This window comes from Protomyctophum parallelum (genome assembly GCF_964188405.1).
Source record: "Protomyctophum parallelum genome assembly, chromosome: 2".
NCBI classification, from domain to species: Eukaryota; Metazoa; Chordata; class Actinopteri; order Myctophiformes; family Myctophidae; genus Protomyctophum; species Protomyctophum parallelum.
The window spans coordinates 44,192,674-44,212,673 of NC_139699.1; the positions used below are offsets into that span (position 1 = coordinate 44,192,674).

Consider the following 20,000-nt stretch of genomic DNA (forward strand, 5'->3'; position numbering starts at 1 on the left):
CTTGAGTGATGAAGCTCCAACTCCCGTCGCCGTGACGATGACTCTCAACGCAGCCGACTGGCGTACAGGCGCTAACGGTGACAATGTAGCGAGTGTTGGGCATCAGGCCTGACAGCACGCCTACACGCAAGCACGCACGCACACACACACACACACACACACACACACACACACACGCACGCACGCAACGCACGCACGCACGCACGCACGCACGCACGCACGCACGCACGCACGCACGCACGCAGCACGCACGCACGCACGCACGCACGCACGCACACACACACAGTAGAGAATAGGTTTTCCATCTGTCCGTCTCTCTTTCCCTTCATCCTCTCACTCCTCTAATCCTGCGTTCATATTTCTCTCTTATTAAAGCTGCCTTCCAGTCATAAACCAAACCATCAGTTAGTTATTGTAGGATATGCAGTAGAGACATTAGAGGTATATAAATTATCCAGCTTTTAGTTTAAGTTTAACCACTTAAACCCTCCCAGTCTTAGAGAAACGGACGCTGAGTTACAACTGTACTCGTATACTGCCTTCCCTGCCTATACCAAATGTTCCGTCCAAAAACAGCTGACCCATGCTCACAGCGCTGCAATGCATGTTGAGCTTGTAGATCTGCTATTGTGGGTGAATGTTCCCCCAGAAGAGGCATACTGGGGTCCAAGTGTTCATCATCATCAAACAGGCCCTGGTTCCTCGTTTGCTGTTAGTCTATCGTGTTCTCTCCTACTGGCTCCTGTTGTGTCTCTCTCTCTCTCTCTCTCTCTCTCTCTCTCTCTCTGTGGCTACAAACAGACGTTGTTGTGGCGCACATTGACTCTAGGGCCAGCAGAAGTTGTCCATTCTGTCAGGAGGAAGAAGCACTTGAACACCTGTGGTTAAGGTGCCCAGGGCTTGGAAGTCTGTTTGCGCTCTCTGCTACAGAGGTGGTTTAACAGTTTTGATGAAGAGCTAAATGATGAAATGTTTATGTTTGGGCCAAAATACAAAGCATTACAAAAGAGACGAGCGGGCCTGCTGAACCTTTTACTTGCGCAGGTAAAAATGAGCATCTGGCTCACTAGGAGGAACACAGTGCAAGGAGCAGGGTCAGTAGACCCAGAACTCACTAGGAGGAACACAGTGCAAGGAGCAGGGTCAGTAGACCCAGAACTCACTAGGAGGAACACAGTGCAAGGAGCAGGGTCAGTAGACCCAGAACTCACTAGGAGGAACACAGTGCAAGGAGCAGGGTCAGTAGACCCAGAACTCACTAGGAGGAACACAGTGCAAGGAGCAGGGTCAGTAGACCCAGAACTCACTAGGAGGAACACAGTGCAAGGAGCAGGGACAGTAGAAATTGTGTTTTTTAATATTAGTGTTAGTACCCAAAGCATGTCATTTCTAGAAATGTCCTGCAGAATTTTTGAGTGTACACAAAAGATGAAATGAAGGCTTCGTTAAAGGTCTCTCTGTCTCTGTCTCTGTCTCTCTCTCTCTCTCTCTCTCTCTTAATTCAATTGGTTACCAGTTTGGCTCTCTGTGGGTTTAGTAGTTGGTGTTTCTGCAGCCATCATAAATTAACAAGAAATGAAAGGGAGGGGCACAGAGGAGGAATGGGGGGGGGGGGGGGGTGGTAGCAAAAGAGAGGGAGATAGTGACAGAGAGACATAGAGAGATAAAGACAGAGACTATTTTCATATTTGCCTGGAGACATGGCACAGAGCAGGGAACGAGGGACGAATCACAGAGGCGGAAACAGACATCATCATCATCATCATCATCGTAAAAGAAGGGAAAGAGAGAGAAAGAGACAGAGAGAGAGAGAGACAGAGAGAGAGAGAGAGAGAGAGAGAGACAGAGAGAGAGAGAGAGAGCGAGAGAGAGCGCACACTGTGGAGGGTGCCAGGGTATGACATCATCGGGGTAGTCCTGAGAAGAGACAGACTCCTCAAGCTGCCAAGGAGACATTAGCAGGACATTGTGTGTGTGTGTGTGTGTGTGTGTGTGTGTGTGTGTGTGTGTCTGGGCACGCGTGTGCCCGCGCAGTAACCAGGCAGACTTAAGAAAACAGATTTGAGTGCAGAGAGAGGAGTGGAAGTACTTTGTATAATGCTCACAACTTCCTGACCAACACCCAAACAAAACACACAGTGTGCGTGTGTGTGTGTGTGTGTATGTGCGTGTGTATGTGCGTGTGTGTGTGTGCGTACCTGAGTAGTTGCCACTGTTCAGGTATGTAGCTTTGACTGGCGCTGCAAGTCCCTCCATCTCTGTCGTATGCCCTCAGCTCATACCTGTCAATCACTCCTCTGATGTCCCCGGGTGGGCGGTGCCCAGCTCACCTGGGCACTGAAGCCACTCCCACTCGTCACAATGCTGGGAGCAGGCATGGACCTGGGTACTGGATGAGGAAAGGAAGGAGGAAAGGAAGGAAGAAAGAAAGAAAGGAAAGAAAGAAAGAAAGAAGAAAGAAAGAACGAAAGAAAGAAAGAAGAAAGAAAGAAGAAAGAAAGAAAGAAAAGAAAGAAGAAAGAAAGAAAGAGAAAGAAAAAAGAGAGATGCAGGGAGACAGGCATCAAAAAGGAAATCCAGGGGAAAGCAGGAATGTACAGAATGAAAGGAGAGGTGGAGAGGTAGAGCGCGTTGTGTGTTTTAATAGGGACAGTAAATCATACAGGACCATTAGCATAAATACTATTTATGAGCGTAGTAGACTTTTTCAGCACTGATTTAATACAGACAACCATTCATTCTGGGCTGTATTTCACTCTAATCACACCTCTCTCTCTCTCTCTATCCTCTCTCTACTCCAGGGCAGCTCCATTTATTTCACTTCCTCCTTCTCTGTCTCACACCTTCACTCTTTTAGCTCCCTCTCCTCTTTTCTCTTCTCCCTCCCTCTCTCATCTAAAAGAAAACTCTTATTTTGCTTTCCTTTACCCCCTGGCCCTGTCACTACTCTCTCTCTCTCTCTCTCTCTCTCTCTCTCTCTCTCTCTCTCATCTCCTCTCTCTCTCTCTCTCTCTCCTCTCTCTCTCTCTCTCTCTCTCTCTCTCTCTCTCTCTCTCTCTCTCTCTCTCTCTCTCTCTCTCTCTCTCTCTCTCTCTCTCTCTCTCTCTCTCTCTCTCTCTCTCTCTCTCTCTCTCTCTCTCTCTCTCTCTCTCTCTCTCTCTCTCTCTCTCTCTCTCTCTCTCTCTCTCTCTCTCTCTCTCTCTCTCTCTCTCTCTCTCTCTCTCTCTCTCTCTCTCTCTCTCTCTCTCTCTCTCTCACACACACACACGTGTCTATTTCCCCCTTCCACTCTCTCAATCTCACTATCCACTCTATTCTCCCCCCCCATCTCTCCCTCTCTCTGTAGCAGGATGTTATATCAAGACATTTCACTGTATGTTTCAGTACTAAAGAGCAGCTTTATGTTCCACCAGGGGACCACACGGCCGCTGTGGGTCAAAACCCTTTTAGTGGAACACACACACGCACGGGCACGCACGCACGCACGCACACGCACATCGCACACACACACACACACACACACACACACACACACACACACACACACACACACAAACACACACACACACACAGCTGATCAATGCTCTCGTCCCGTCAGACACGTGGACCAACACAGCCTGGGGAACACTTCATAACACTAGAACACTTCTAACCTACCCCCCCCCACCCCCCAACCCTTTACACCCCCCCCCCCCCACACACACACACACACACACTTCACCTCGCTCCTTCTCTCCGTCTCACTCCTTCTGACCACCTCCTCCTCAGAGATGCAGCCTTCATACAAGTAAGACGCGCAAACGCGTGAAGCGAACGCAGCTTGTGTGTGTGTGGTTGTGTGTGCGTGTGTGTGTGTGTGTGTGTGTGTGTGCGCGTGTGCGTGTAGTGCGCGAGTGGTGTGTGTGTGTGTGTGTGTGTGTGTGTGCGTGCGCTACAGCTGCGCCCTGTGTACGCAGCTTGTGTGTGTGTGGTTGTGTGTGCGTGTGTGTGTGTGTGTGTGTGTGTGTGTGTGTGTGTGTGTGTGTGCGCGCGCGTGCCGTGCGCGTGCGTGCGCGTGCGTGCTGTACAAAGCACGTGTAATCTGATACAGCATGATTGTATTCTTCTATCTAATCTCAAATCTGACACCATAATAGTAGAGAGATTGGTAAGGTCTGTATCAGGGTTCCCCAAGTCTTTGGTATACTGTATTAACATGCAGTAGTAGTGCGTGTGTGTTCTATAGTATTGCATTAAGTGTTGTATAAAATATAATGTAGTGGACTGTGGTCTACGGGCTGTGTTCTAAGACGTGCGTGCGTGCGGTGCGTGCGCTACCTGTGCCTGGACTCCGTCCTCTCTCCCAGGGTCCTGCTGCCCAGCCTCCTGCCCCAGACGCCACTACCCTGTACAGATACTCTGCACAAAGGAGACAGAGTCACATGAACCTTCATTAACACATTCTGACCTGAGATCAGAGTCTAAAAATGTCTTCTACATCCTGACAGTTTTCCATTCTGACCTGAGATCAGATTCAAAAAATGTCTTCTACGTCAGTCGCTCTTCGATTTTTCAAAAATAGCAGACCTACAAGCTCGTAGCGCGCCACTCGGTGGCGCGCTATGAGCTTGTAGATCTGCTATTTTTCAATAGCTAAAGCACGACATGATGCTAACACCAAAATGGTGCTAACACATTGAGTGCACCACAGCTGGTGCTGTGGTGGTGTTTTCAGTCTATTTCACTATATGACTCTATGGGGTTGATTTAGGCCTTCTATTTTACTTACTTCTATATTACTAATCTAATTACAGTATTATGATCTGGGGGCGTGTGGTATGTCATATTGCAATTTTGGGCATGTTAAGAAGCGCTTTTGACACCCCGCGGAGTGCGCAAAACGGCCTTGAATTAGTCATGGGTGTGTTTAAGGCGTGTTTGAGACGTACCCAATCAACATGTCCGTACTATTCTATTTACCAGTCAGCTGATGTCACATACGGAATGTGCACTTTGGGGATCGTGGTATTACATTTCTTCAGGCTGGCACCATAGAAGACATGACATGACTTTGTCACATTTGGGTTAATTATTCCTATTGCACTGCATGCTATCACCTTTATGCCTCAAAAGAACAGACCCACCTATACCTTTCAGATCGGAATGGAACTGCGAGTAGATAGCAGCATATTGGCAAATTGGCAATCCATGCGTAATGTTCCCAGAATCGTCTAACCCCCGAACATGCAAGTTCGTTTGATATTGTTTAATTCGATAACGATAGAACCATGTACCATACAGCGAATGAAAGCAAGATTCCTAAGGAATATGGAGATTTTTACATTTAATAAAACGGTTGAGAAATGAGAGAACCATGAGTGTTTATAGGCTAATATCAACGTTTTTTTATGAAAGACAAACGGGCTGTGAACTTGAAGAGCTCAATCACCATCCCGACACGGAAGAAATATAGCCTAGTGCATGCATGTATATGCACTGTTGCACTTGCACACAGTAGCCTACACACGCTCTTTATTTGTTTCTATTGAAAAACACCAGTAAAATAACGTTTATTATATTTTATTTCATTCAAGTCACGACGAAGGAATGAGTTGAATGCGTGCTGCGTAATGCTGTGGCCCCGATGGTATGGTCTTCGCTGAGTTCGCTCGTAGCATTTTATTGAAGAAGACTTGAATCGGGTGTGATACAGCATATGAAAGCAAACTTCCCACGGATTATGGAGATGTTTTTATTTATTTTTAAGGTTGAGAAATGAAAGAATTATGGCCGTTTCTAATCTCAACATTTTTACCAAAGAAAGCCTCTCTCTTTGCGCAGCAGAGAGCAGCTGTTGCCATGTCCCATAGAAACAACTAAATAGGTCTATAAAAATAATCCCAAAAGAAGCGCATATAACAGGGGTCTGTAACCTATTTTAAATGAAGTGCCATGTTTTTATTTTCTAAATAGTGAGTCTGCCATATCCAGATTAATTTGAATGACACCACATTAAAATAAAAAAACATATTTTGATTGTCCACAAATATAAAGTTCTTCCTTCTTTTTAAATATGTTCTTGCACATTGTTATAATGATCATTATATATCCCCCTGCAGTCAGAGTTCATAGTTTTAATGAATGAATGTGATGCATTGTGAGCTGGTATAGATCTGCTATTTTCAAAAGTAATCTTTTTATTTAATTTTTGGATTAGCCGTCCTTAGTTGGGCAAATGCATTCATCTGGGGATCCTTGACATGGGAATGTGCTGTGTGAGGATCACTGGTTTAAACAACATTAGGAGAAAAGCCCAAATAACCACTTTAGAAACAAGAAAAGCAACCACACAGAAAGCAACTTTACAGAAAAATAAGCCGCTTATAATAAACAGACATGGCAACACTCTACCAGCCTCCCAGAGCCGCTCAAGTGTCAAATCAAACAGTGCTTTTTGCGTTTATGAGGTGGTCAGACCCACGTCTAATCGTTATGCGCTGAGTGTCTTTAGGTCAAGGGGCTTAATAGCAAATTGCGCAAAGCGAAAATAATTAACATATGGACACTCCCACAATGCTAAAATATTCAGGAACGCGGTAAGCCATAATGTGTGTGCGTTCAACACGGGCCAGTGCGTTCAACACGGGCCGATATGCCTTTCATAATACGAATGTGCGCAGAGCGAGGCCAATTTATGTATTTCCATTGGTAAAACGCACCTTCAAAATCTACCCATATGTGTCCGGTTTTGGCTTCGATCTTGAATGCTAAATAATTAGTGTTAATGCTATACCGAGCTAGAATAAGGCCAATCCTTGCTCTAGGAAACGCCAATGTCTAGTTTGTCTACACTCTACATACAACGTGTTAACAAAACATTACAACACTATTATTATGTGAAGTTGCCCGAGCAGCCAAGGCTCCAAGAACAGTGAGTAATGCAGTTTAAGGGTCTTTATTTTTCCCTAAAACTCCTCCACCAAAGTCCAGTACAGATTCAACAGTGTGAAACCAGGAAAATAACAATAACAATAATACTGAGAAATGAAATGAACACTACAAACAAAACCCAACTGGATAAGAGCTCTCTTCAGGCTGTACCCTGATCACACAAGGCCCTGTAGCTCTCCCTCAGGGATGTTACCTGTGTCATTGCCTACTTCTAACCAACTAGCCTGTCCCTGCAGCCTCCTTTAAATAGGAGTGGATCCTACCACTGGGCACAGACTCAATTAGCACATTTCTTCTCACATACTTCACCAATATAAATACTTCCATCAACCACCTTGAATAAACAGTAACCTAAACATTCTCAATAATGTGTTACAATTAAACAAGTATAAATCAGAATGAAAACTCAATGACAATTACTCAAAGCACCCCTCTCCTGCATAGCACTTGGCCACTTCCTCATCAAGGGAAATGCCACCAGCAGTGCAGGAAAGACAACTAACCAATCAGTGATCATTTTCATTCCACCACACAATAATGGAATAGTCTTTGCATGTTATAGAAAGCAGTTTGTGTCTTTGTATATAGGGCACGGGTTGCCCCGTGACAATTATCATTAGTAGTAGTATTACGGTTCAAATTGACAACAATAGCGACAGTGAACGTTCCAAACTAGGGGTGCACGATTATGAAATTATGACCGATATCCGATCAGGGTCATATATCTGCCGATACCGAATCTTACAGATTCCGATATTATACAGAGGACCACAATGGAAACAAGCCTAGGCCCTATAGGGGCTTGGCCCAAAGCCTGTTAATAAAGTATGAAATCAATCAATAAATAGCCTAATACTTTGTGTCTGTTTTCACAACTGAATGACTACTGAATGAGATGAGTACACAAATTAAATGTAGATTTATTTTGCTGGTAAAAACCGATCAAAACAGCTTAAGTGCCGCAGACGTTAAATAATCTGCATTATTTTGAGACCATTCCGATACCGATATCGATATGGCATTTTAATGGCCGATATGGCCAATTCCGATTATGCTACCGATTAATCGTGCATCCGGGGTGCATACTTAGTTCAGACTAGTCATCGGTTAGACATGGGTTAAGGTTAGGTTTAGGTGTGCTGCCCCGTGGGAGGTTAGGTCAGGTTAGGGTGAGGGTTTGAGATAGGTTGTAGTTGTAGGACTAATGACTGGTCTAACCAATGACTAGTCTAAACCAAAAACTGTCTAAACTAAGCACTGCCCCCGTGCATCCCTATTCCAAACCATATGCACTTCTGTTGAGATCACACCTCTATAGGATCAATACAGGGACACCCGAGGACACTCAATTATTATTGGCTCCTGATTTGGACATTTAAGATTGGACCAAGAAAGGAATTCATACAGTACTACAACATCACCGAAAGAAATACAAATGTGTCAAGTCGGTCACTTGAAAACACTTCTGTAATGCATTATACACATATACGTGTGGACCAAATGCTATTAACGGACAGTCCCTAATTGAATGGTTCCCTTTCTTCTTCAAGGGTGTGAAGCCTTTGTTCACACGTGTGGATTCACAGTGCAGGCTCTCACTCGTCACCCCAAAATACTTTCTCAATGGATCTGCATGGATCACGCATGGCCGGTTTCACATTTCTAAGCTGCAAATGTCGTCTGCGTGTATGGCCTACTGGCAGTGTGCACCATGCATGTGGTGCTGATCGGTCCAGTGGTTTAGCGAGATTAGTTCCAGACACACAGAGACAGACAGAGAGATACACAGACCCTTTCTATTCTGGATAGCTACTACTGCAGAGCCACAGCAACAACAAAAACAATGTGAATCTGCAGGGAAAATTATATTATCAGAGTTTCCACTGTTCATTTAGGTGCCAGAACGCAGCACAGATTAACTACAGCGAACACAACACAAGCCAACGTGGGCAATGTATTACCCATCCCAGTGAAAATGTACTTATGTCAAATGTAAAATATACGTGAAATCCTACAGTATGTTATGCATTTCACCCAGGAAAGCATCCGTGTCATTTGTGATTTTCACGTTGGCTATAGAGGGTATGCGCGTGACATCATCATCAAACGTTCAAATCAAAAGTTATACAGGAATGCCCACTGAGTGGCAAAAAATACTGTCTGGCTTTGACAGCCCATGCATCCAAACAGAAAAGTCCTATATCGGATTGCATTAAACAACATTAAACAATGTTAAACTCACTTTGCCTGTTGCTTTGCAACTCGATTTGCCACTCGATGTGCCATACACTTTAAGCATACCCTCTATTAAAAAATGCAGATCTACAAGCTCACAACATCTACAGCCTTGTACATCTGCTATTTTCGAGAAAAATTAATAAAAACGTGTGTGCACTAATGAGACGAAGCTTGCGAGACACACTCGAGGGGGTTCATGCCATGCTCAAAGGCGCATACTATACTCAAGGGGTTAATATGCTGCATTACTATGTGGGCGTATAAGTGTGTGCAAGTCTCACACATCATTCGCCGATGCGGCAGTCAGCTGACCAATTGGGCAGGCTACTTAAGCTCACTAGACTGCATGCTCTTCCTGCCTTCCTCTGCTCATGGTTCCTGGTTGTATGTGATGTTTGCTCCCAGCACCACCGCAGCACCACCGGTGGGTTCTGCTATTTATGCTCCCCATGGGGGGGTTATTGTATATCTATCTCCCTGCTCTTTATGTTTTATGTTGTTGCTTAATCGTGCCGAGCAGGGAGAAATCCAGCAGAGTCGAACGCCAAGTCAAATATCATATGCACACTCGTTACTCATTCTGTAATAAATATTGGTAAATCTATTCATGAGTTGTCTGACTGAACTGATGTAGAAGAATGGGCCTCAGGACTTAATGGATAAATCCTTACCATTAAAGGGCTGTAGAGTGTGATCTCTGGCCTTCGTCTGTCTGCCGGTGTACACCAACACTGAATCGTTTCCACGGCACTGGAAGCGACTCTCGCTTGGCGAACAACCGTCCAGGTTGACTCTGAGGGCTCTGCGGAACGCAGCGGAGAGGTCGACAGATACAGAGACGGCAGGATGGCTTTCATCACTGCGGACGGTGAGAGCACGTACACAACCTCCAAGTCCTGCAGGGAGGAGAGGAGAACAGAGAAGAGGAGATGATAAATGGTGCATTCTTTTAATATAACGCCTTTATCCAAGGCGCTTTACATAGATTGTGCATTACATTCACCCATTCACACACACATTGACACACCGATGGCGGCGGAAACCATGCAAGGCACCAACCAACACATCGGTTCAGTGTCTTGCTCAAGGACACTTCGACACCATCTCTGGGGGAGCCCGGGTTCGAACTGGATGGTAACCTTGGGGTTACCACAGACAATCATTACATATCTTAACAAAAAAACACTACATTTTATTACAGACGTCAATGTTACGATGGATTGGAACTGTTGGTTTTAGCAGTCATCAAACAAAAATGTTTGGTCAAACCATGTGAATTGAAAATGAATTGGAGCAGCAATCAAACAGCAATCAGACATCACACACGGACCGAACATGTTGTTGTGTAGGTGTGTACGAAGCCTAAGTCCACACTAATTGTCCATAATGTATGAATGATGGATAAGGGGTCAGGGCAAATTCCGACCCCTCCCTTTTTTGGGGAGGGGTCAGAATAAATTATGGACTTAGATGGTTATTCATCTCAACTGAGTGTGTGTGTGTGTGTGTGTGTGTGTGTGTGTGTGTGTGTCTATCTGCATCTCTCACCGTGTCTGTGACGGCCAATCAGCGCAGGATGTACGAGGTCGGGTGGAATGCCCCCCAGATACACCGGCGAATCAAATGCCACGCTGCCCTCTCCGCCCGACCCCCTCATCCGTTCTGACCAATCGTTGACCGTGGCGGAGATGAACGAGCCCTGCTTGGCCACTGAGAGCCGGCCCCACTCTCCATAGCAGTAGCTAAGCCCCGCCCACATGATGAGGTCAGTCATGTGACCTCCCCAGAAGAGCATGAAGTATAGCAGACCTCCGTCTAACTCCACCTGGAAAGCACATGCACGCACACGACGAAAACAACACTGCATCAGAGTGTGTGTTATATGTGAAGAGCATTTGACTCACCAGTATGTAGTCGTCAGAGTGTGTGTTATATATGAAGAGCATTTGACTCACCAGTATGTAGTCGTCAGAGTGTGTGTTATATGTGAAGAGCATTTGACTCACCAGTATGTAGTCGTCAGAGCGTGTGTATGTATATGAAGAGCATTTGACTCACCAGTATGTAGTCGTCAGAGTGTGTGTTATATGTGAAGAGCATTTGACCCACCAGTATGTAGTCGTCAGAGTGTGTGTTATATGTGAAGAGCATTTGACTCACCAGTATGTAGTCGTCAGAGTGTGTGTTATATATGAAGAGCATTTGACTCACCAGTATGTAGTCGTCAGAGTGTGTGTTATATATGAAGAGCATTTGACTCACCAGTATGTAGTCGTCAGAGTGTGTGTTATATATGAAGAGCATCAGCGCATTGAGCTGATCCGTTTTGAACTGCATGGTAAGCTCAAAGCTCTCTCCTCCTCTCAGAACGTCACTGTTCAACTCCAGATAACCTGAAAGCATCACAACATCTCTTTACACCAGTTGATTATGTGAAACCATGACATCTTTACACCACTCTGAAACTGTGAAGGCATCTTTAAGTTAGTTTGTTAGTTTCATTCATGTGTCTTCGGTCTCAACAACAGTAAAATCAAACGGCAACAACAACAGTAACTTTTACATGTGCCCAATGTAAAAGTGTCCAGAGTTGAAATTTTACACTAACTAACACTTGGTCTGGTCTCCCAATTATTTTCATGGCAAAGAAATATTTTCATGGCAAAGAATTATTGTCATGGCAAAAAATAAATACATTTAAAAAGTACTTCCTTGTAGATACAACTTAATTGTTTCTGTCTCTTCCCAATGATTTTTGAGCCGGTTGTGGACCAGCTCTTTGTACTGACAAACAACAAATCGGGCTCAACTGTTTCGTCTCCGTCGCAAATATTTGGTTTGAGCTGTATCAACTATCAACTGTATCGAAAATGATGAAGAGATATTGTAAACGTATAAAACTGATACTTATTATCTGAAACCATGACGGCATACAGTAAGTGAGTCAAAACAGCATTTATACCGTCCTATAAATGAACAAACATTCACTCAACAAACATCCTAAAGTTAATACCTTGACCCAGGAAATGAACGCCCACGTTCGATTGGGCAGGGCATCCCTCCCAGCTGTCATAAGCCGCCACCCTCTCTGTGGCTGTGGACCAATCCAGAAGCCTCCACTCCTCTGACGGGTTGTCAAGCGTCTTATATCTCACGTCTCTGAGACAACCGGCGAACCCCTGCAGAACTAGACCAGCGTCTGCTGTAGCGAGACAGGTCAGAGGGACAACAGTGTCACCCAGACAGTTTAACAGGAAAGACTTTCATCTACAGCTAGTTAGTTATATAATGTAAAACTGATTATCAAGTATATGGAAACGTGAACAATTTATGGATCACCTGCTTGTTAAGTGGTGTGTTGACTGGGTTATCTAGTGTGTTAAAGGGACACTTCACCGGGAATTGTAGTCCAGGAAGGAAGTGAGCCCAGTGTCCATGACATCAGAGACACTGAGCTCACTGCTAAGATCTAAAATATCTAAAACCACATATTACACACATAAAGACCCCCAGGAAAGTGTTCTAAATCTTCTAAACTTCATTAAAACATTTTTTTGCAAAAAAGGGTGAAATGTCCCTTTAACTGGTGTGTTGAGGTGTTAAATGAGGGGGAAGGATTTCACACATTTCTTTACTGTATAAACCTGTGATGTGACAATAAAGCTGATTCTGAACCGATGCGCGGTTGTGTTAACGGATGTGAGATAATACGCGTTGTGTCAAAGGCTGTATTGTTGAGTTAATTAAGTGTTGATTGTCAACAGATGTGGTAACCGTTGTGTCCATGTCTGAACCAGGGTGTTAATGGGTGTGCCGTAGTGTTAACTAGTTCGTTGATGTATTATAGCTGGTGTGTCGACGGGTGTGCTGTTGAGTTAATGAATATATAGTCGTCGCTGCAGGGCAGAAACCTCGTAGCTCGTTTTTTCCTCGCTTAATGCCCTATACTTGAGTGTCAAGAAAAAAGTAGTGGAAACAGCCCAATCTACAAGGTTTCAAGATACTATTTTTTCGTCAATATTTCTGAACATTCTTTGTCCCATTTACAAGGTTGGTAACACAGAGATGTGTTACTGAGAATTTCAGACTATAAAAGGCTTTCTTACCTTTATTTGTAGTTGTTACGTCCCCACCAAAGGGGTTAGGTTGTTATTACTTGCGCAAGCAGAGTGCGCAAGTAATAATTCCGCCCGGTCTGTGTTCACCGTGCCAGCCAACCCGCCACTTGATGCGTATGCAAATAAAACAGCAAATTTGTGCCTGGTTTGCTGGGACCAGATTACATAAATGACCATATGTCTTACGTCATCATTTAGAGCTAGTCATACGTATACTATTACATAATCAGTAAAATAAAATAACAAATTGTGCCTGATTTGCTGGGACCAGAGTACATGGTGTGTATATGTATGACTAGCTCTCAATGATGACGTAAGAAATATGGTCATTTATGCAATCTGGTCCCAGCAAACCAGGCACAAATCTGCTGTTTTATTTGCATACGCATCAAGTGGCGGGTTGGCTGGCACAGTTTTTGGCGCAAAGTAACCACAGTATACCGCTAATCAACTTACCACTACATACTCTATATAGTATATGTATAACTGCTCTCAATGATGACGTAAGTAATACAACATTATGTTTCTGGGGTGTATAAAAGTAACGATAGTGTCAAAAAGTTAACCATAAAGCTTAACGTTAGTGTAGTGTGCAAAAACTAAGTATATATCTAAGTATATATAAACTTATGCAAAAACTAAGTTAAAGTTTTATTCTAGAAAGAGAAGATATATATACTTTCAGAGGGGACCACTGACCTAAAGAAACACCATCACATATCAATGATTTATTTTTCTTTGAAAAAATAAAAAGGGATCTAGAATATTTCTAAATTGATAAAAGTGTATTTCTTATATAGATAGAAACTTGAACCATACTTAATAATACTAGGTGTTTACATGCATAAAGTAGATAGGTAGCAAATAGTTACACCTAATAATTAGACATTTCAAACGTTCACAGAGATACTGAGATTCCACAGTTTACAGCAGTCGAAAATACTTGCGCGCTCTGCTTGTGCACTAGTTGGCCATTTATGGCCTACTAGTGTGCAACAAGCAAGTATGCACTCGGCAGAGTGCAGTTCTAGTTGTTGTTATTATTTTGTGCAAAAGTGCATTATGGGCTATTTCCCATAAGCTCTCAATGGGGGTTGGGATTTTGTGCTAATTCGCTTATTTCCACCGAAATAAGTAAAGTGTGCATTATGAAGAGAGGATATATACAAAGAATTATTTTTTTAATGATGGAAATAAGCGAATTAGCACTAAAACCCAATGCCCCATTCAATATAATACAATTTAAATAGCCAATAATGCGCTTTTGCACAAAACAACACATGGACCTCTTTGTTGGGGACGTATAACAACTACAAATAAAGGTAAGAAAGCCTTCTAGCCTGAAGTGGCGTGTTGATACACATGTTTTTTGTTGTGTATGACGTAGTGGTGTGTTGAAGTGAGAACCACCTCACCTGCATCACGTCTGAGCAGAGTGAAGTGATCAGGCACACCTCCGACGAACACACCCGTGTTCTCTCCAATGATGGAATGACCACTGGAGGCCGACGCCTGGCCTGATGGGGGGAGAGAGAGAGAGAGAGAGAGAGAGAGAGAGAGAGAGAGAGAGAGAGAGAGAGAGAGAGAGAGGATAGGGGAGATGAAAGAAAAGGTTATAGAGGAGACGATGAAAACGGGGGAAGTGGAAATTGAGAGATTTTTTTAAATACAAAACAGGACGGAGAACAGAAGAGAAAATACGTGAAGTAATGAAAAGATAATGAAGTAAATAGAATAAAGAAAATAAACTGTGAAATAAGTAAGTTGTGCCTGTGCTGTGTGTGTACGTGTGTTTGTGTGTGTGTGTGTGTGTGTGTGTGTGTGTGGGTTGGCTGTATAGCCTCATTATCGTCATCAGACAGAGAGTAGTTGGGATTAACCTGGCTAATACCTTCACACACATGCACACGCACACACACACACACACACACACACACACACACACACACACACACACACACACACACACACACACACACACAGGTCAGTATGAATATCAGTAGATTTACCTCTGTATTGATCGTCGACAACGATTGTTCCCACGGCCCCGTGCCTCAGCGCCAAGAAGCTGTGCCACTGTCCATCGTCATAGCGACGGCCTGCATCGCCCTGCACGCCCACAGACACCACAGAGTCCTACACACGCACGTACACACACACACACACACACACACACACACACACACACACACACACACACACACAGTACCAGTAAGACACCCTAAAGGGCGAGGTCGCGCTGAAACAACAGAGCTTCTTAACACGGCACAGTTGAGAAGCAGGAGTTAAACTATTATTGGAGGTCAGATGTCAGAGTAGCTCGTCGGCTCCATATACTGTATGCTAGATCTAGTATGTCTTCTCCATGTATGGCTATCCAGGGTTTGATGAGGTCAGTGTTGTGGTCTTCATGTATGCAGATCCAGGTGATGATAGCCAGCTCCACATACTGTATGGAGATCATGTGTTGTATACCAACTTGGTAACATGTCACATGATGTCACGAGGCGTGACCATATATGGGGGCGTGATGTCACGAGGCGTGACCATAATGGAAGCGTGATGTCATGATGAGGCATGGCCATATATGGAGGCGTGATGTCAGGAGGTGTGATGACACAAGGCGTGACCATATATGGAGGCGTGATGTAACGAGGTGTGATGTCACAAGGCGTGACCATATATGGAGGTGTGATGTCACGAGGCGTGATGTCACAAGGTGTGATGTCACAAGGTGTGACAATATATGGAGGCGTTATGTCACGAGGCGTGATGTCACGAGGCGTGATGTCACGAGGCGTGACCATATATGGAGGCGTGATGTCATGAGGCGTGATGTCACGAGGCGTGACCATATATGGAGGCGTGATGTCATGAGGCGTGATGTCACGAGGCGTGACCATATATGTAGGCATGGGTGCCGCAACGAACTAACAAACGAACTAAAGGAAATGCAGGTTTTCATGATAAAAATGCGACCTATGGTCGCAACAAAATACAAACATGTTATTACCGTTGCATTAATTCATAACCAACTATCACAACTACAGCAAAACAAACTAAACTTAACGGCAGGTATGCAAGAAAACAAACCTTCAACCTAGATTCACCACTACAACAATACCAACCCTAAACCTCCCTAAACCTCTACACAAAAACAAACTGAACCTAAACAGACACAAATAAAACACAACAAACTTAAAAGGCCCAAATTCACTCATTGGAGGTTTAGGGTTAGAGTCGTTTGCTATACAGTATACGGTATGTGCGTATTACCGGCCGGGGCGTGATTGATCATGTCGAACCGGGTCCAGACCGGCGACTTCCATTGGTCAAGTTCAAGCCAATCAGTTCAGTGTACATTTGAATTTTAAGTAGGAGAAGAGGTGTGGGGTGGAAGTGTATAACAGCATTCACTGCAAAGTAAGCAAGTCTAGGTCTCCCTAAATGCTCGGGTCTTGCTGATGCCATGGAGCGGATGCGCTTATTCTCGTGCATGGCTTGCTCACAAAGAATGCAAATTCATGCAGATGAGGAGCGGAGCCGTCAGCGTATAGCACGTGCGTTCCGTCGGAGCGTCGAAAGTTATTGAAGGGATCACTCTTGACAGCAGTGCAGCGTCGGGACTCCTGCTAATGCCTGTTGACTGCTGCTGTGTGTACGGTCAGGTGAATTTGGGACGCAACCTCACGTTCACCCCTTCAACGGAGCAAACACACCTGAACCCACTCAGCTGGACCTGCTGTTAGATGTTCAGATTAATGATGACCCACAGAATGGAGGCTTGTTATAATCGACTTTCTCTGTTGAGGACATTTAGGATAACACCCCCCCCACACACACACACACACACACACAGGCAGACATCAAAGTGTTGTTATAAGACTTTCTGCTGCCTATTAAGTATGACATCATTGTATCAGCTTTTAGCAAGTGGACAATAACAGCTGTAAAACAAGGAAATGTGCACGCACGCACGCACGCGCACGCACACACACACGCACACACGCACACACAGTGATGAAGATTTAATCATGGATCAATATATGTATGAATGCCAGAGTATATCAGCTTCTGGCATGTTTAGTAGCATCACTAGACAGCTCTACTTAACAAGACCCCCGCGGGAAAGAGCATCACGCATCATGCACACCCACAGCCAAGTTTAAATGGCTCAGCTCATTCCATTCGTACATTTTTAAGGACCCAATCTAAAACCAGTTAACTATATGAAACATATATGCTATGTGTAAGAACAAGAAAAGAACAACAAAACAGACACCATGTGACTTCTCAACATTGTGTATATATGTATCAGTGAAATCAGTCTGCCGGCTAATTCCATTATAGGGATAATACAGTCAGCGCTAGAACATCATACAGTAAGGTAATACATTCAGCCACAGTCCCATATTGTTGTTGAATGGAGTCCCTCATAGGACTATAGAGCCGTCACGCCAGGCCCAGGAAATCATTCCCAATGCATTTTTCCCCATAGACGTTTCAAAACGTATTTATTGACCATATAAGCGTCGTACGAAGCCAACTCGAGTTGTGACATATCATGACAACAAACAAACAATATTTTGGACCAAACAAATAATTACAAAGAATAAAAACAAGAAAAAAAGTCTTTCTATTTCTTTGTTCGGCCCAAAACATTGTGTTTATTGTCATGATTTGTCACAACTCGAGCTGGCTTTGTCCGCAGCGTAAACGTCTTTAAATAAATACTTTTTGAAAAGTCTATGAGGAAAATGAACGGCAAATTATTTCCCGGGCCTCTCGAGGGGGCGGGCCTGCGACGCTCCATACTGGTGACTTTTCGCTCTACATTAAACCTCTTCTCAGAGACTAACCAATCTCCCAGAATCAGAAGCCTTCATTGCACTGACATGTAAACATGTCAGTGCAAAACAGGACGAGACAGTGCAAAAACAACATTTTCAATGCAATGAATAGCGAATAAATATAAAGTGCAGAGAGTTCAAGTGAGTTCAGGTCAGTTCAGAGCACAAGTCAGTCCATTGCACTCTGAGTGGGGGTGGAGGGAGGATAGAAGGCGGTCGGAGACACCAGCAGCGTTGAGGAGCCGGATAGCCGTGGGGAAGAAGCTGTCTGAATGTCAGGCCTTCATAGTCTTTAGGGACCGCAACCTCCTGCCTGAGGGAAGGGGGGCAAAATGACTGTGGCCTGGGCGTGCAGGGTCAGCCATGATCTGTGACCAAATTTGACTGAGAGACTGCCATCACGCAAATTCCAGCTTCCAGAGGAGAAAAACCTTTTTTCTTTCTTTTTTTTAAATGAGTTTATAGCACAGGCAGACTCTTCAAATACTAGAGCATGTCTGAAATAAGTGTCAGAGCTGAAATTGACATGTAAATGTGAAATAAATGCTTAAACAAAAATGTTACAGACCACAGAAGTGAACCTTTCAAGCCTGTTTTCTCAACTCGTTGTTTTCTGTAAGACATTACTCTATAAGCCATATCTCCAAAACTGGTGGGTCAAACTGAACAACCAATACGTCAAGTTGAAGCTATGATTCCCTGCTTTCATATGACATGAAAAGAAATCCAATGCCCTCAGTCAAATTTAGTCACATCTACAGTATCCTGGCCCTCCTCGAAGCCCTACTCCTAAACAGGGCCTTCAACTGGGGGGGGCAAAGGGCAGCCAATCACCCTCTCTGCTGATCGCCGCTGCAGCAGGGAACCAAACAGTGATGGCGAGGGTGACGGTGGACTCTATGATGGCAGTATAGAAGTTAACCAGCAAAGGTCCTTGGGAGGTGGGATTTCCTCAGCTGTCTCAGAAAAAGACAGTCTCTTCTGGGCCTTTTTTGTGAGGGTGTCGATGTTCAGGTCTCGAGAGACTGTCACCCAGAGGACGCGGCATGACTCCACTGTGGCGACGGGAGTGCCTCCCGATCTACAAGCTCACAAGGCGCCAAGGCGTTGGTCCCACCGGCTATTTTCTGCTATAAGGTTTTGCCCAGAATACGGTGCTGGGGTTTATACCCTGTTAACTATTCTCTGCTTGTGTGTATGGCATGATGAACTGCTCTGTGACCTGCACTTGTGCTATCCTTGGTGTGTGTGTGTGTGTGTGTGTGTGTGTGAGAAAGTGGATGCCCCAACGCCCTCACTGCTTTCTCTTTAATATACTCTATGTGATGTTGGAAGCTGATGCGCACGCACGCACGCGAGCGAGCGAACACACACACACACACACACACACACACACACACACACACACACACACACACACACACACACACACACACACACACACACACACACACACACACACACACACACACACACACACACACACACACACACACACACACAACCTTTGTTAGTTTGGCCAGATAAGTAGCACTTATCCAAAGTGATCCCCCCATGGTTGATACAGCGACACCTGGCACCCTTGGAGCATGTGTGTGTGTGTGTGTGTGTGTTTCTGTGAGCGCCTAACAGTAAGTGACGATTGAGAGAGCAGAATTCATGTGTGTAAATGTATGAGAGTATGCAAGCGTATATGCAAGCGTGTGTGTGTGTGTGTGTGTGTGTGTGTGTGTGTGTGTGTGTGTGCATGCGCTTGTGTGTTTAGCCAATCTCTTAAGGAGAGGACAGGCCACACAGGTGAAGTGATGTTCAGCTGAACACTGGGTGACATTCACATAACTTCTTGTGCCTTCGTGTGTGTGTG

The 20,000-nt window shown here is 44.5% G+C and overlaps 1 protein-coding gene across 1 annotated transcript in view; it reads right to left on the reverse strand.

Annotated features, from left to right (window-relative positions):
* Positions 1-20,000, reverse strand: part of ush2a (Usher syndrome 2A (autosomal recessive, mild)) — a gene marked incomplete at both ends in the record, with an annotated part of 385,038 nt that overhangs the window by 207,985 nt on the left and 157,053 nt on the right. The window contains 11 exon segments of the mRNA XM_083759320.1: positions 22-120; positions 1,037-1,306; positions 2,236-2,308; positions 2,310-2,389; positions 4,318-4,398; positions 9,840-10,064; positions 10,717-10,993; positions 11,431-11,561; positions 12,182-12,370; positions 14,702-14,803; positions 15,296-15,395. Of these exon segments, the coding sequence (XP_083615446.1) occupies positions 22-120; positions 1,037-1,306; positions 2,236-2,308; positions 2,310-2,389; positions 4,318-4,398; positions 9,840-10,064; positions 10,717-10,993; positions 11,431-11,561; positions 12,182-12,370; positions 14,702-14,803; positions 15,296-15,395 (1,627 nt within the window).